The 17,895-nt window shown below is 35.4% G+C and overlaps 1 protein-coding gene and 1 long non-coding RNA gene across 2 annotated transcripts; one reads left to right on the plus strand and one right to left on the minus strand.

Annotated features, from left to right (window-relative positions):
* Window positions 1-2,266: 2,266 nt before the first annotated feature.
* On the minus strand, window positions 2,267-8,625 carry LOC148779889 (uncharacterized). Its single transcript, XR_016045050.1, has 2 exons — window positions 8,462-8,625; window positions 2,267-2,978 (listed from the first exon to the last, which is right to left on the minus strand). It is a non-coding gene; the product is annotated as an uncharacterized LOC148779889 (long non-coding RNA).
* A 6,915-nt stretch (window positions 8,626-15,540) lies between these two features.
* On the plus strand, window positions 15,541-16,377 carry LOC148779890 (uncharacterized). Its single transcript, XM_088850628.1, has 2 exons — window positions 15,541-15,601; window positions 15,995-16,377. The coding sequence occupies exons 1-2, from the start codon at window positions 15,541-15,543 to the stop codon at window positions 16,375-16,377; spliced, it is 444 nt and encodes a 147-aa protein (XP_088706754.1).
* Window positions 16,378-17,895: the final 1,518 nt, after the last annotated feature.

A 17,895-nucleotide genomic window follows, 5' to 3' on the forward strand; every position in this document is an offset into this window, starting at 1 on the left:
GATAGTTGGTACAAAACTCTGTATCTACGGCTATCTCTTCCGCTTTCTCTACTATAGGCTTGTCTGGTATGAACTGTCAGCTATCCCTTAATGTAAATTCCCTTTGGTTTATTAAGTCGAGTGCCTCTAATCATATAACTGGAGTGCACACAAGTCCAACATCTACTAAACCATACCAAGGTAATAGTCAGATTCTCACCGTTAATTGGGAGAAATTGAATATTATTGGTACTGATAATCTTTCACTTTCTATCTCCCGTGGTACACTTTTTCATTTGCGTAATGTCCTCTTCGTTCCTAAATTAACTGCTAATCTAATATCTGTGGGTCAACTAGTTGATGATGGTTACAATGTTCAATTTTCTCGTGATGGTTGTGTAATACATGACTAACGCACTGGGAGAGTGACAGGGAAGGGACGTAGAATTGGTCGTTTATTTGCCTTGGAGTTTGAGAAACCAAACCATGATGCTTCTTTCTATGCTCCATCGAATTCTGATTTTTCTAATAAACAATAACATATGTGGCATGGAGTAGATAAAACAACTGCACATTTCCATCTCATTCTTAGTGATGCGTGGGGTCTTACTTCGACTTTATCTAGAATGGGATATAAATATTTTGTTTTGTTCATTGATGATTGTACACGATATACTTGGATATACTTTATGCAACATAAATTAGAAATGTTCTTCCATTTTAAAATGTTTTTATCCTTGATTGCCACTTAGTTTAATACCAAAGTAAAAATTTTACGGTCAAACTCCGGGGGAAAATATTTATCAAATGATTTTCAAAACGTTTTGAAAACATAGGGTATTAAATCATAGAAAACTTGTCCATATACTCCACAACAAAATGACATAGCTGAAAGGAAAAACTGTTATATCTTAAAAGTTGTGAGGCCCCCATGCATGACTCTCTTATTCCTCATAGTTTTTGGTTTGAAGCTGCATCAACAGCTGTTTATCTCATAAATCGCCTCCCATCATTGGTTTTGCATAAACAATCTCCATATTATTAATTATTTCATGTTTATCATGATTATTCTCTCTTGTATGTTTTTTAGTGTATATGTTTCGTTCATCTTCCTCAGTATGAACGAACAAAATTTTCTGTTCAAGCAGCCACTTGTGTTTTTGTGGGTAATTGTTCGGACCAAAAGGGGTTTCTATGTTATGATACAATTGCTCGTCATATACTTATTTTTCGCAATATTATCTTTTTGGAAAACATATTTTATTACTCTTCAATTGCAAAATCATCAGGGTCCTCTACTCCTTTCTTTATAGATTTCTCCACTGATAAACCATCAGACCTTTTAGTGCCTCCACAACAAGACCAACAACACCAATCAACGCACACTCCATCTCACCAACCAGAGCAAGGTCAAACCTCCACCCTACCTGTAAGTGATTCTTTTCCTACTCCTATTGATAGCTCTATTCAGTTACGACGTTCTTCACGTCTACCTCACCCACCTGATCGATATGGCTTCCCCCTTGATGATTTTGACTTTTCATTATATCCTAAAGCTTTGTTTACTTCTCTTGATACGATTGAGGTTCTTTCTAAAGGCCTTGATCTCTGTTTACTCCTTAGATCATTATTTGCCTATTTAGATTCAGTGGATATTTCTTCCTCCTACCAGCAAGCATTGACTATGCCTTGTTGGAAAGAGGCAATGAATGTAAATAGCAGTGCCTTGTTGAAAAATGATACTTGGGATCTTGTTCCGTGTCCTCCTCATATATCCATTATTGGCAGTAAATAGTTCTTTTATATGAAGCTTAAATCTGATGGAAGGATCGAGCGATATAAAGTACGATTAGTTGCGCAAGTTTACGAAGATGAGTATGGTATAGACTATGATGAAACGTTTGTTCTTGTTGCTAAAATGACTACTGTACAAACCGTAATTGCCCTCTCAGCTATTTGTCAGTAGATTATATCTCAAATGGATGAGAAAAATACATTTCACTATGGAAATTTGAAAAAGACAATATATATGCGACCTCCTCCTGATTATTGCAATGATAAATATATGGTATGTCATTTGAAAAAATTCTTGTATGGTTTAAAAGAAGCTCCAAGAGCTTTGTATGAACGATTGCAACAGGTCGTTCGGCATGCTGGGTTGAAACAAAGTAATCATGACTATTCGTTATTTACTCATCATTGTTCTTCATGAATAACAATTTTTCTCCTATATGTTGATGATATTCTTATCACAGGAAACAACCTTGATAATAACAGACACATGAAATAGCTTCTCAGTCAATCATTCAAAATGAAAGATTTGGGGTCTGTTAACTTATTTTCTTACGCTGGAGATTCATTATTCCCCTAGTGGATACATAGTTAACCAGAATAAGTACATCAAAGACTTGATCAACTGGCCAACTTATCTAATGAGAAACAAGTGGATACACCATTGGAGGTGAATGTAAAATATAGAAAGAATAATGGAGACAAACTTCCGGATCCTACTCTTTATAGACAACTGGTTGAGACTCTACTTTATCTCACTATGACTCGTCTAGATATTTTTTATGCAGTTCAGGTCGTTAGCCAATTTGTTGCTGATCCTCGTCGCATCCACATCTTTATTGTCCATCGTATCATTCGTTATCTACGAGGTACATACCATAGAGGTCTATTATTCTTTTTAACTATTTTCTCCAGTTACGAGCCTATGCCGATGCGGATTGGGCAGGATGTCTCGATATTAGACGCTCAACCATTGGGTGGTGTATTTTTCTTGCAAATTCTCTCATATCATGGAACTATAATAAACAACAAATTATGTCTAAATCTTCTGCAGAAGCCGAATATCGAGCAATGTCATCAGCTTGTAGTGAAATTACTTGGTTGCGAGGCCTTTTATAGGACATCAATATTCTTCATCGAACTCCTACACTATTGTATGCTGATAATATGAGCGTCATATATATTGCGTCAAATCCAGTGTTTCATGACTGCACAAAGCATATAGAAGTTGATTGACATTTAATTAGGGAAAAATTTCTAGCTGCAGAAGTTACACTCCTATATATTACCTCTCAACAACAACTTGCAGATCTCTTTACCAAGGCAATGACTCGTGCTTGTCATGACTATCTCGTTAACAAATTGATGATGTTCACCCAACCTCAGTTTGAGGGGGAGTGTAGAAATAGAGATAGTTGAGGAGATAGAGATAGTTGATGATAGTTTTTAATTTTAAATTATCTTATATTTGATGTAGATATCTCTCTTGATAAGACTAGATTAATTCATCATTATCGATAACTGATTAGCCGTATATATATACGTGACTTTATATGTTCTTGATAATTAATCGATACACAGAGATTTCTATAGAGAATTCAGAAAGTTAACATAAATAAGTGTGGAAAGAGAATTATTGCGAAAGCAACAGAAGATATTCGAGAAGAGAAGTAAAAAATTACATATGAGAATAGCTCCTATGGTATGAAAACGACAATGCATTGTATGAGATATGAAAAAAACTCTTACATGAGGTAGTTCTCTATCGATAGAGATATCTAGGACCCACTATGCTTAGAAATGACTTTATTAATCAAGTTATGTATAATAACACAACTTATGTTTTTCATTTCTTTTTTTATTATCATTAGTACAGAACGTATGTGTACTATTATAAGTGGATCCTTTTAAAGTAGCTACATGGAAACTGACTCTCTTAAACTGCATTTCTGAAGGTACCAAAAAAATATATCAATAAATTATATTATATTATACCTTTTTGACTAGTAGCCTGGACTAAGCCCTATAGTAACATTGCCATCTTAGTAAAGTTGCTCTTATTTGGCATCCATAAATTTCTGTCTATCAATTTCAATTGTTATTTTGTTGTTGTGATTTGATGTACTTGCATATTTTGATGAGAGAAAGAAGTTCTACAAAGGTTAGAATTGGGATTTGGAAAACACCAGAGAATGAATGGGTAAAATTGAACTTTGATGGCAGCTCAATGGGCAATCCAAGTCTGACAGGGGTAGGTGGAAACATTCGTGATTGCCTAAGGATTATTAGGGCTAATGAGGCAGAATTGAAATATTTGCTACAAGGAATTAAACTGAGTAAACAATTTAATAAATCCATGTTGATAAGAAGGGATTTACGTAATGTAATTAAGTGGATATAGAGAGAAGCTGAGTTCCCTTGGCTTTTACATGGTAGTAAGAGAAGTGACTACAGAAAATGAAGAGATGACTGTGAGATTTGGCCATGTTTTTTGTTAATCAAATATCGAAGCTGATCGATTGGCAAAAGATGGAATTGCTTTGGCAAATTTAAGTGTGGTATTGTTATGATTATTTTTGTTTTTTTTTACTTGTTTTTTTAGGTATATAATTGTAATAATTGTTTTTCTGGTATATATACTTTGTTGAAGGTTTATGATGAAATGAAAGGTTAACTGATTCTCCAAAAAAAAAAAAAAAGAAGATGAAAAAAAAAAAACTTTTTGTATATTGTTATAAAATTAGGTAAATAATTCCTTTTATTTAGAAAACTAAAGCCTTCCAAGCTATGTAAATAATATTTTCTAGAAATCATTAACAAATCAAGATACTAGCTTCTATTTGCAAATTTGGAAAGAAGGATACATATATGCATATACACGCATATGTACGTGTTTGTGCTTACACATTCACAAATTTGAAAATTTGAAAATAAAAGAAATCTTCCAACTTGGTGTGTAAATCAGTGTGTCATTGTTCATATGACCACTATAAAACCAAACAACCATCCCTAACTATCTATGCTTTTGACTCTTGGAATCACATGCTTTTAACATGAACTTGAGAATAACATGTTACTATTGTGATAAGTTTCGCGTTCTTTTTTTTTTCTTAAAATTTGCATTATAAAATGCCTTTCAAATGTCTCTTTGAATGTAACTTGTGCTAATTTGTGAGACCAAATTCAAAAACCAGAAAAGTTAGGGGAAGTTTGGTTAGTAAATTAGACATGCTAATTTCCAAAAAAGTTAGGAGAAGTTTGGTTAGTAAATTAGACAAATAGGTTCCTGCTTGTGTCACATCACACAAGAAAATATAGTGGGCATTGGAGGACATTGAAGATGTATATTAATTTAAGTGCTTTGTTTATTTTATTATTATGGTGATTTTTCTTTAATTCATTTATTGTGATTATGCCATATAATTTTTAAAATGTAATTATCTTGTATAATTTCCCAAATAATAACATTTTTAAAATTTCTTTCTATTGTCCAAGTGAATTTAAAGTTAGCCAAAAAACTGAAGAGAACTCAATAATTCTCTTTTATTAGATTTTGTGTTATATAAACATTTTATGATAGTTTAATTTATAGCGCTTTTACTTTTTTTTAAGTACGAACTATATTTTTTTTTAGCTTCAAAATTTCTTGTATTGGTAATTTTAGTTGATAACCTTAGTAGAATGATATTTTATTTTAAAATTTAATTTAAGATCTAATTACTTCCATTAATCGTTCTTCTCTACATATATTCGTTTTGAAGGGCTAGATCTAAGTATAACAAAACTAAAAATTCAAATTTTTTATTTTAAAAATAATCATCTAGTTTTTTTATATGATTCCAAAATTTTAGTATAAAAAAATCAACCTAGCTTGGTGTTTTGACATAGGGTCTAGTTGCATAGTATGCTACTGTGGGAGCATAGTATACTCACTCTATACTAAATTCATTCAGCATAAAAAGAAGTTACAAAATTAATTTAATTTTAAAATAAAAAAGAGGATGGTCTCTATTTAAATATTAGCCTAATAAAAAAAATTCAGTAAATTCTGATTTTGTTTTCAGAACAATCAAATAATCTAAGAAAATTCTAGAATACCAGTAGGCGGACAAACATAGACAAAACACACATATCACGATAATATAAAATCTAGATATATAGAAAGCAGCCAACGTCTTTATTCAGATTTTTAAAAATTAGAATAAGTAAATATTGTTTTATCAAACAGAACCTTAGTCATATATTCGTAATTAGGGGTCTATTTGACAATATAGGATTTAAATATTCAAAATTTTCAAAATCTGAATAAAGAGATTGTCTGCTTTCGATATATGGCCTTTTGTGCAAGTTGACAGGCTACTTCTATATTAGAATTTTTTTAGATTTTAGATATTTGACTGTTTGGAATACAAAATCAGAATTTAAAGATTTTTTTTATTAGGCACATATTTGATTTGTACCAAAGTTGTATTCTCTCCCCCTATTAAAGATAAACACTACTCTAAAAAAGTATAAGTAAAAACTAACTATTTACTGAATAACAACACTCGGTCAAAACACTAAGCTAGGTTGATATTTTTAGACTAAAATTTTGGAACCATATAAAAAAACTAGATGATTATTTTTAAAATAAAAAATTTGAATTTTGAGTTTTGTGATACTTAGATCTAGCCCTTCAAAAATTGGACGGTCTCTATTTAATCAAGAGGCATTGGTTTTTCCTAGAACATAAGGAGTTATAGTCTGATTTACTTGGGTCTTTATTAGGTACTACTTTGTAGCTATAAATATAGGCTATTCATTTTTCTCGTTTTTTCATGTGATCTAATTTCTTTTTTTTTTTTGCAATAAAAGGTTATAATTGGCATTATTTCGTTGTTCATAATCATAACCTCCTAGGAGAAATACAACAACTAGGTATTCATGCCTAATAGAAGATAAGTTGGGGTTTTATATTATATATGAAAAATAAAAAACTGAAATATTTGAAAAAGAAAAAACTGGAAATTCTATATATCTAGGGAAAAGTTTCTATACTTCCCTACAATATAGAAGATCTATGCTTCACCTTTTCCAGTATAGAAGATCTATGCTTCAACTTTTCCAGCATATAACTATTGGGAAAGGTTTCTAGGTTTCTATGCTTCCCCTCCAGCATGTTCTATCCTCTTCCTACCACCATCCAGACCTTCAATTTTGATCAAACGGGTCACTCACCGTTTGATTTTACATCCGACATTTACAAGTATTTCATTTTTATTTTTTATTATACAAATTGTATGAATATGAAATTTGGTACGTGCCATCTTTTCATTGAGGCACACCTATAAAAAATATTAAAAATAATTGTTTGATAAAACATAATGACCAAATACCCTTAAAATTTTAAAGGTATTTTGGTCATTTTATGTTATTGAATTTCGCTAGTGTGAGTTTAATAGAGAAATCGACGTCCAAAATTTGGTTTCAAAATAGTTTATAGAAAAAAAATTAAAAATAAAATAGTGTAGAGATGTGACATTGTGATTGGGGCAATCTTAGCCATTCAAAATAAAATGGTTGAATAAAAGGAGGAAAGAACTTCTATGCTATAGGGAAAGCATATAGAATTAACGATTGGATAAGGAGATAAGAGGAAGAAAGAGCTTCTATCCTATAGTGGAAGCATAGAAAGCTTCCTCTAACTACTAGTAAGTTGCAGCTATTAATATATACTTCCCCTTTTCTTGTACCGTGCATTATGACCAGGTCTCCAGTTAAATACAGTGACAGATCTCGAACAAATCAAACTTTTTTTTTATCCTCAAAAGAAAATCTATCTAAACACAGTGAAAGGTCTCGATCAAATCAAATTTGCCTTTTTTGTATCCTCAAAAAAAATCCCATAAGAAAAAGCCTCAGTAACTGCTAGTCAGGAATCAGAATTTATATGGATATCATATAAGATATGTCCAACTTCTCATGAAAAAAAAATTTCCAGCTAAATTCAGCACCCATGTTTTTATGGAAGTAAATTTTGATGGATTGCTTTCAAGTCCTCTAAATAAAAAGATATCACAAATTATATATGTCATGCAAGTTATAAAGCAAATATTGTCCAATTGTGAGAAAGTAGATATTATTTCTTGGCTTGAATATCAAAATACTGATAAAAGTCATTGGACTTCGATTGGCTTGAAAGTCCAGAGGTTTTAGATAATTATTTTTTGGCTTGAATATCAAAATACTGATAATAGTCATTAGACTGTTATTGGCTTGAAAGTCCAAAGGTTTTAGTTAAAGCATAAAACCCAAGGATGTACTTCTCTATCAGTAAACCAATCTTAAGCACCATGGGAGAGATCAATGTGAAAGAGGGAAAAGAATTCCAATAACATACTTCCATTTCAGTAATATCAAAAAGTCTTAGATTTGCTGATGTAACATAAAATATAATCTGAATAAAAAAAAACTTAATTTTGTAGAAACAAGAGCAAAGATAGCAGAAAACACTTTCCACTTTAGACTTCCCAAAAAACTCTAATTTTACAGAAGAAAGAGAAGATTACAAGAAAGAGAAGATTACTCACCATTCATTTTTCCCTAAACATGATTCACATATAATTGGGGAAACTCTAATTTTGTCCCCTAAACATGATTAACATATGATCGGGAAACTCTAATTTTGCAGAAGAAAGAGAATATTACTCACCTTTCGAACCTAAGGGTTCTACCCTAGACATGATTCACATGTAATTGGGAAATCGGAAGAAGCCTTAAAACTATTGGCACTGTAAATCCGTGGCTTCACTTTCGGCATGCGCACACTCTTCCATCCGTTGCGATAAATATGATTCACATGTAATTGGGAAAGCAGAAGAAGCCTTCAAAGAATTGACGATATAAATCCTTGCCTTCACTTTCGGCATACTCATAGTCGTCCACCCGTTAGCGATAAATGGAGGACACTAGTTTTATGAGTCGGCTGCCTCGAATGTGGATATGCTCTCTCTAGATGATTCATTTTTAATGGATTCTGAACATCAGTTTGGAAAAAGTTGATAGCTCGAAACAATCAAATTAAAGTGCCATTTAAAAATTCACGCTAAAAAATCTTCAAATCGATCCTCTCAACTTTAACATGTATAGACATAAGAGAAAAATGAATTCATTACTTGAAGATAGTGTGTATCATATAATATATTTTATGGACCGTCAATTTTCAAAATTTTCAAGTAATCAGAGATCTGCTCAATCTATTAGGCTTTAAATTTACAATTAGATATAAAAATAAATTTTGAGTCCATCACAAAGATTTCTAGTACTAAAATATCTTATGACACTATTTGAAGGTGCTCCTTACTTAGATTGTTTAGGGCCACAGCCTTATACAAACCACACCCCATAAGTTTTTTCATAAGGTTGCCATCTTAAACAACACCTCCAACTTTGTCCAAATATATAATTACAATGCTGAGAATTTTTAGAATGACACGGGAATCTATTCTGATATCTAATTATAAAACTTTGAAAGAAATAGTTCAAATCAAGTAGATCTATAAACATATGAATATCTTGAAAATAGACGGTCCAGATAATGTGTAAGATGTACTATTTTTTGGACTTAAGTTTTTTTCTTTTTTCCGTATCCATACATCTCGATATCTAGATAATCAATTAGATGGTTTTACAATGTCAAAATTGCCACTTCTGATGGATTATTTATGTCCATCTTAATTCTACAATTTAAGATGTCAACCTTACATAAACATTTTCTCATGTTTTTTAGTAATATATAATCGCTAATACTGGGATCAATATAAAAAATAATAAATTTTAAAATTAAAATTAATATTTTGGTAAAATAATTTTCGACTTTTAATTTTATTTATTTTGTACGACTACTACCTTTTTACATCATAATGGATGTTTGATGCATGTAGGGATGCTAATGTAGAATTGTAGCCTCCTACGCATAATACACTTTTTCATAAATAAATGAAGGGAAATTATTAGAAATATACCCTAATTTTCACCTAATTAGAACAAAAAAACCATAAACTTTCGTAAAGGTCGTCTATACCTTTTTTTTCCTCAATCTAGGGCTTTTTTGGACTAAAATAGCCTTCATGGTAGTCATATTACTATGAATATCATCTTTAGCATCACAGTACTCTAAGTACTGTGATTAATTGATCATCTACTATGACACTTAAAGTGCAGTTATTATATTTTTTTTCCCTTGTTCAAAACAGAAGAATAGGGATGGTGATTAGATAAACATTGCAACCAATCCATCACAATTGGGATGCTTCCTACTGTCACTTTGTATTATGCGGTGAAAAGGCAATATCTGAGTTGCAACTCCCACCCTTCTTCTTCTTCTTCTTCAAATAGTGAACTAGAAGTAATCATGGTTAGAGTCTCTGATGATTCACAACTGACGAAGACCAGGCTGAAGCATTGGGGGTAGGCTGCTGCTTGCTCCATTCTGCAATCATACTAAGTGGCTACAAATCAAAGACAATAGGGGCACAAGGAGGAGGACGACTTTTGGTGGAGGTGAGGACGGAGAGGCTGAGGAAGGGGATGGAGCTGTTGTGGTCACTATCAGGTATGATCTGTCAAGAGGGCTTCTTTTTGGTGCGAACTTCCCAATGGTGTGCTCCTTCTCTCCCCCATCAACAGACATCTTTGGCTTGTCTGATTGGGCTAGAAGTAGTTGGAGCCTTTCTTATGCTCCGAAGGTTAAAATTATGGGGGAGAATAAGATCATCTTCTTTCTTCGGTCTAAGGAGGATTCTTGAATGGCTATGAAGAATTGTTTTGTTTGCATTAGGGGCAAGCTGTTGTCCCTTGATCTGTGGAAACCTGACTCCCATCGTTCGTATTTGCGAAAAGAAAGTATGTGGATTAGGTTATCAGGTATTCCTTTTTATGCTTGGTCCTTGTCTACATTTCGTAAATTGGCCAACAAATATGGGGAGTTATGTGATGTCGATAAGATGGCTTTTGATGGGGTTGACCTGCTATTTGTTAGGATCCATATATGGAAAATGAGTGGGGCCCTTGTTCCAAAAAATCTAACTCTTCAGGTGGGTCAAGAATTTTTCTCCATTGTAGTAGTGCAAGAAACAAAGGATTTAAAAAGTAATTGTCCGGGTCTACAGAAAGTTACTAATGAAGTGGTGCAAAAAAATGGATGGCAAGAGGTGGTTCGTCGTCGTAGACCTTCACTAGTTAAGGCAAATTCCGGCCATTTGTAGCAGGATGGTCACTAATTTCAAGACAGGGAAGAGGGATTTTCAAAATTTGAAAATCCATAAGCGATGGATCCCAATTGGCCGTTTTACCAATTACCTGGCGATCTTTTTGTCGAGCTTTACTCACCGTGTTGATGGATCACGCGAACGCGAGGTCAGTGAGGGACCATCAAGGATAGAAGGTTGTCAAAACAACAAAATTGAAGGATTTACTCAGAGGCGGGGAAGTGAGGCGTAATTCTTGGGATTCGTGCTGACAGCAGATGGTGGCAATGTGGTGCCACACAATTTCCCGCAGGGTATGAAAGGCGGTGTCATCTTCCCAAGGCTTATTTGAAGACAGTGGATAGCAAGAACTTTGCCTTTTTGCATGCTGGGCTGAAGGAGGTGGATAGAATTTCGGTTACAGCCATTGCGATTCTGCTAACAGGTCTTCGCCTTAGGTCGACAGTAGCACTCCAAGTGGTGCTCGTTGTTCTTGCTGTCATGTATCCCATGTGGCACTGTCGAGCAGCTAGGAAGGACCATGCGATTCAAAAGCCGATTTTTTATCCATTGACTGTGAACTCAATGGCATTGGTGGTAATAGATGATGATGTCGAGCCCATTGCAATAGTGGAAGAGGAGGTGATGGGAGGCTCCCCACTGGCTTTAATAGAGGATGGACGATCGATGCAGGTGAAGCAACAAGCGATGGTGGCAATGTTGGAAGATGAAGTGGCTAACCCCTTGTTTGTAGTTCGTGAAGATCGGCCATTGCTCCTGCACATGTCTATGGTGTCGACTGGTGTACAGTGGTTGCTCATGAATTGCTGTCCCAGAGTGCTTACGATGCGACTACAGGTGGTTCGTTGGCAAGCGAGAATCAACCTCAGAGTGATCAGGTGGAGGCCAGTGTGGGCTCCCTAGTGCTCAATAGTGTGATGGATTTTGACTTGCCAATAAGAGTGGTTTTTAAGGAAATTGTTGACAAACTCAGGGCTGAGAAGTCGGAAGTAGTTGATGCTTGGAATAAGAAAACTGAATTGGAGAAGCATGGTGGTGTCACTGAGGAGAGGATCCCTCTAAGGATGTGGAAAGAAAGAAAAAGAAAGGCAAGAGCCCTATGAAGGGTACCCGATCGTCTGCTCAGCTGATGGCTCGTGGACATCATCCTGGTGGTGCGGCTGGAATTGTTAATCGAGACGAACATGTGATTGAAGTCCCTTCTTCTCTGTCTTCTATGGAGGATGCTTTTGATGAGACCATGAGGAGGCTTTGATGATGGAAGAGGTCTTTTTTGGGTCCAGGGAGGATGGTTCAGGTTCTTCCCTTCCTTAGCTTCCTTAATGCTTTTGCTTTCTTGGAATGTAAGAGGTCTGGGAGACCTTAGATGGAAAAATGATGCTAAGTTTTTGGTTAAAAAGTATAAACCTACTGCTCTTTTGCAAAAAACAAACTTCCCAAGCCCACTCTTTCTAGGGTTAGGGATGTCTGGGGTCCTGGAGCAGTAGATTTTGTGGGTACCAATTTAGTAGGTTAGTCTGGTGGTATTTGGATTTTGTGGGACCCTTCTGTCCTGCTCTCTTTTTGTGTTTTTAAAAAAGACTTCTTTTTGCTAGTGGATTTTGTGGGTCCCACAACTGATTTTCAATGGGGTCTTATGAACGTCTATGGTCCCCATTCTGTTGCTCAGAAAGAGAGTTTTGCTTTGCATATGTCAGAAGTTATTTCTCAGTTTGATTTTCCAATCTGTATTGGGGGGGATTTTAATATTATTAGATGGCCGAAAGAATGTTCTTCTGAGGGGGGGGGGATTACAACGATGCGTCTTTCTTTTCAATAAGTTCATAGAATCCCAAGCTCTCATAGATTTACCTATTGCAGGTGTGAATTTCACTTGGCCTAATGGGAGTATTTCTAATCTCTCTATGTCTAAGATTGACAGGTTTCTGCTGAGTGGTCGGAAACATTTCCTTTAGCCTCTGTGAATGGCCTCCATAGACTTTCATCTGATCATACTCCTATCTTGTTAACCTCTAAGCTTTGGTAGAGGGGCACAAAACCTTTCAGATTCGAAATTGGGTGGTTACAAGAGAATGATGTTCTTGACCTTATCAAGTGTACTTGTGAGAATTCTATTTTTGGTGGGACTCCTGATTTCCAAATCCATAAAGTGGAAGAAGTGTTGAGAGCTATTGAGGAGGCTGATAAAGTTATGCAGCAGTTTGGGAGTGGTTTGAAGAGATGGCTGGTGTGAGAAGTTCCAAATTAAATGAGTTACAGGAGCTAAAAAAAGTGGAAGAGGTGTACTGGAAACAGAGGTCAAGGGTGAAGTGGCTGAAAGAGGGTGATATGAACACTATGTTTTTCCATGCAATTGCTAATTCTATGAGACGTCAAAATGATGTTTCTGGTCTTGTTGTCCAGGGAGTTGATGCTGATGACAGTGATGGTATGACCCAAGATATTATTAATCACTTCTATTGTGCCTTTACTTCTGAAGTAAAATTCACTCTTAGACTCAGTCATGTGGGTTTTAGAGTTCTCCCGCCTAATCTCATTTCTATCTTGGATAGGGATGTCTTTATGGATGAACTAAAAAAGGTTGTCTTTGCTCTCTCGGGTGATAAGGCACCTGGTCCAGATGACTTCCCATTAATCTTTTTCCATAAGTTCTGGAATTTGGTTAGTAGTGAGCTATTGGAAATGGCCAGGGGTTTTTTAAGGAGAGGAAATCTATTTAGAGGGGTGAACTCTACACTCATTGCTTTGATTCCTAAAACTTTTGAGATTGCTACTTTGGGGGATATTAGACTAATCAGCTTTCTTACGAGTCTCTACAAAATTGTGGCTAAGCTTCTGGCTGAGCGACTAAAGGAGATTCTACCTTTTATTATTTATGGTCCTCAATCTGCTTTCATTAAGGATAGACTAATTTATGATAGTGTTATGATTGCACAAGAGTGCATCCATTCTCAAATCCTTGATGAGAGTCCTGGTGTGGTTATCAAACTTGACATGGAGAAGGCTTATGATAGGGTGGAGTGGAAAATTCTATTAGAAATTATGAAAAATATGGGTTTCCGTGATAAATGGAGACAATGGGTCTTTACTGTTTATCTTCAGCCCACTTTTCCATTTTGTACAAATGGAGTTCGACTGGGTTTTTTTAAGGCTACACGGGGTCTTCATCAAGGGGACCCCCTCTCTCCTTTTCTCTTTACCATTTATGCAGAGTGTTTTCGTTTGGTGTTAACAAATGTGGCAAGGATGGGCACTTCTTGGGTTTTCAAATGCCTAATGGGGAACTTTGTATCTCCTATTTGCAGTATGCTGATGATACTTTGTTGTTTTGTGAAGCTCAGATTTCTCAGGTTACCAATATTATTACATTGCTAAAATGTTGCGAAGTTCCCTTAGGCTTAAAGGTTAACTTCGGGAAAATAAGTGTTGTTGGCTTAAATTGCAGTGATGAGGAGGTGTGGTCAATAGCACAACGGCTGGGGTGTAAGGTAGAAAAATTCCCGATTACTTATTTGGGGATGTCGTTATCAGATGGACGCCTGCCAATTGCGGTCTGAATAAAATTCTATAACTCATCCAAGTTAAACTTAATATATAGAAGTTTAAATATCTCTCCTTTGGGTGAAGGATTACACTTATTAAGGCTTGTCTGTCGAACTTACCTGTTTATTAAATGTCAATTTTACATTTCCCTTCTTCGGTGGCTAGGAAAGTTGAAGCAATGATGATGAACTTTCTTTGGGGATCCTCAGTGGAGATAAGGAAATTCCATCTTCTTCGATGGGATAGGGTGTGCACGCCCAAGAAGGAAGGGGGCCTCGACATTAGGGAAATCAAAACTGTTAACCAAGCCTTACTCTATAAGGGGTGGTGGAGGAGTTTCGTTCTTAAAGATCACCTATGGTACAAAGTCATTACTTCAACATATAGGTCGGATTGTTTTGGTATGTGGGTGGGGGCTAGAAGTGGAATTAGGGGAATGTCTGTTTATTGGAGGTCTATTCACTCATGGAAAGGTTTTATTCATAGAGATATTCGTTGGTCTGTGGGCACTGGCAACAATATTTCTTTCTGGCACCACAAATGGGTGGGGGATTCTCCACTGAAAATACTCTTTGCTTTGGTTTTCAATGCTATTGTTTCAGATCGTTTTGTTCCTAGGGGTGACCAATTTGTGTGGAATATTAATCTTCCATATAATAGAATCCCTGACTCTCTTTTCTCTCAACTCTCTGGTCTACTAAGGTTATTGGAGGAAGTCTATATCTGTCTTAATGTTGAGGATGAGGTGGTATGGGAGATTGATAAAAATAGAGTTTATTCGGTGAAGTCCATGTACTTATTGCTTTTCCCCGATCGATGAAGATGGTATATGCCTAAGATAGCTATCATCTGGAAATGACCTCTTCCTCTCAAAGTACAAGGCTTTTTATAGCCGGCGGTTCAAAATAAGGTGCTTACGATAGATAATCTTATCAAGAGAGGGAAAATTCTACAAATATTTGTCTCATGTGTTAGGCAGATGGGGAATCTGGCGACCATCTCTTCCTTCATTGTCCTTTTGCTCTTCGCCTTTGGAGTTGGTTCTTTTTCCAGCGTGGGATTGCATTTGTAATGCAACCTTTAGTGGTTGGAATCGTACAAAATTGTACGGTTGATTTACCAAGAACTGGGAATGTTATTTGGCAAATTACTAGAGGCGTCATTCTATAGGACATCTGGAAAGAGAGAACTATGAGAGTTTTTGAGGAGAAATGTCTGCCTTTTGGAAAAAATTGGAGAGAGTTTTGCACTCAATTTGGTTATATCTTTCAGTTACTAAAGTTGGCTAGGACATATAGGAATTGGATGTCAGAAGAAATTTAAATAATTTGTTTCATATGGGTTTCTTTAAGGTAGGCCTATAGGAAGATAGGTGGCTCCACCCCTTGGTGTATACAAGCTTACTTTTGACGGCAGTTCGATAGGGAATACAGGTCCAACTGGCTTTGGTCGTGTGCTTAGGGATTGGATGAGGAGCATGATATTTACGTATGCAGGTCCACTTGGGATGCGTACAACTAATTTTGCAGAACTGTTTGCTCTTTTCTATGGTCTACGTATCTTTATGGAAAAGAATGTGGGGTGTTCTTGTATCCATGAAGGGGATTCTCCTAATGTCATTAAGTGGTGTAAAGGGAAACAGAAGCTGCCTTGGGAGCTCAAATCTTTGCTGCTTCAAAGTTTAGACCTCTCATCTTCATTTTCATTTTCCTTTGTTCATGTTTATAAAGAGGCCAATGTGTTGGCAGACTCTCTTGCTAAAGGAGATTCCTCCCTTCCTGAAACTATTGTTTCTAATTCTGTAATTTCATCCTAGCTTAATACAGTTGTGGAATTTCTGTCAAAAAAAAAAAGGATAATTGATCATTTTTATCTCCATTTGTATCATTATATTTATCTCTACACCTTGAGAGAGAACCACCGAGGGATTTCCTATATATTTATTTCTTTAATTGCATGAGGGAGATAAAGATAGAGAGAGTTACGTGGGAGGGGCGATGCCTTTCCTTTTCAATAGCCCTAAATTCTTTGGTGCCTTTTAAATAGGATAGGAGAATATTCTTAAAAATAATGCCTAAGAGATAGGGAGAGAGATATGTAAGGGTGTATGAGAGATATGTAAGGGTGTATGTAGTCTCCTCGTTTTTCAAAGAGAGCACATTTTCAATTATCGAAAATCTTTAGGCCTAGAAGATTCCTAGCGACATTTCAACGCTCCAAGCAATGAAAAAAAGTTTTTTTGAAATTTCTGATAGTGTTCCTGGCCAAAGAAATAATATCCACTTTTTCCAGCGAGATTGCGGTCCCAAGGATGTACGAAGAAGCGTGGTTTGGCTTTTCTAGTATGCAAGAAGCGCGTTCAAGTAATTTTCCAGATTTACCGACGAGATAATTGCAAACGGAGTCGAATGGGGTTGACAGGAGTTTTTATAAGGGAGGGTAAGTGTCACGCCCCAAGAAATTACAATACATATATTCTTGAGATGTGACAGTCCAAAACATATATACATCTATTGATAAGACAAATTTACTGTGGCGAATTCTTACAAGGTAACAAAAGAAAGTTAAGCTAGCACAACAACAATATCTTTCAGAGTTGATCCCGACGAGCACTCAAAATGAAACCGCAGTTATCTTGAAAAATATTTACCATAGTTTGATGAGTTTGGCTACTCAGTAAGTGATCATTATAATCCTAAAAATAATCATGGTTGAAAGGTATCAATATTTTCAAAAAGGAGATCTATTAACAGAAATGCATCAACAGTTTCACTTTCAATAAATGCATAATTAAGTATAATCCGAATAATTGAAATACATATAACACTTTAACAGCAGTGCATAATTCAAAGGATTTCACAAAATACCCTACTGGCGTCCCAAGTAGGTCACCTATAAACCCCATCAGCGTCCTGATGGGTCCACTTAATCGCTATCGACGTCCCAGATAGATCCACTTAATCCCTACAGGTCCACTTATACCTCACCGGCGTACCGGATGAGTCCACTTAATCCTTACCGGTGTCCCGGATAGGTCCACTTATACCTCACCGGCGAACCAGATGAGTTCACTTGTATACTTAAATTATTTCTAAATCTTTTTAAACATTCGAAAGCAGCAAATATCATGTACTCAACATATCACTGAAATCATTAATATGAATTTCACTGAAACGATTAATAACAGTCACTTTCAATAACATTTCAAAAATAACCAATCAAATATTTTGGGCTCAAATATAGAAAGGTAGCAGTTTGTAAAGACATTCTAGCATAATTGCCAATTTAATATGTATAGAAAAACTCTTATAGAAATTCAAAAATACTGAATTAT

This window comes from Amborella trichopoda, chromosome 11, assembly GCF_054954075.1.
Source record: "Amborella trichopoda isolate Santa Cruz 75 chromosome 11, AtrichopodaSantaCruz75HAP2 v2.0, whole genome shotgun sequence".
In the NCBI taxonomy this organism is placed as follows: domain Eukaryota; kingdom Viridiplantae; phylum Streptophyta; class Magnoliopsida; order Amborellales; family Amborellaceae; genus Amborella; species Amborella trichopoda.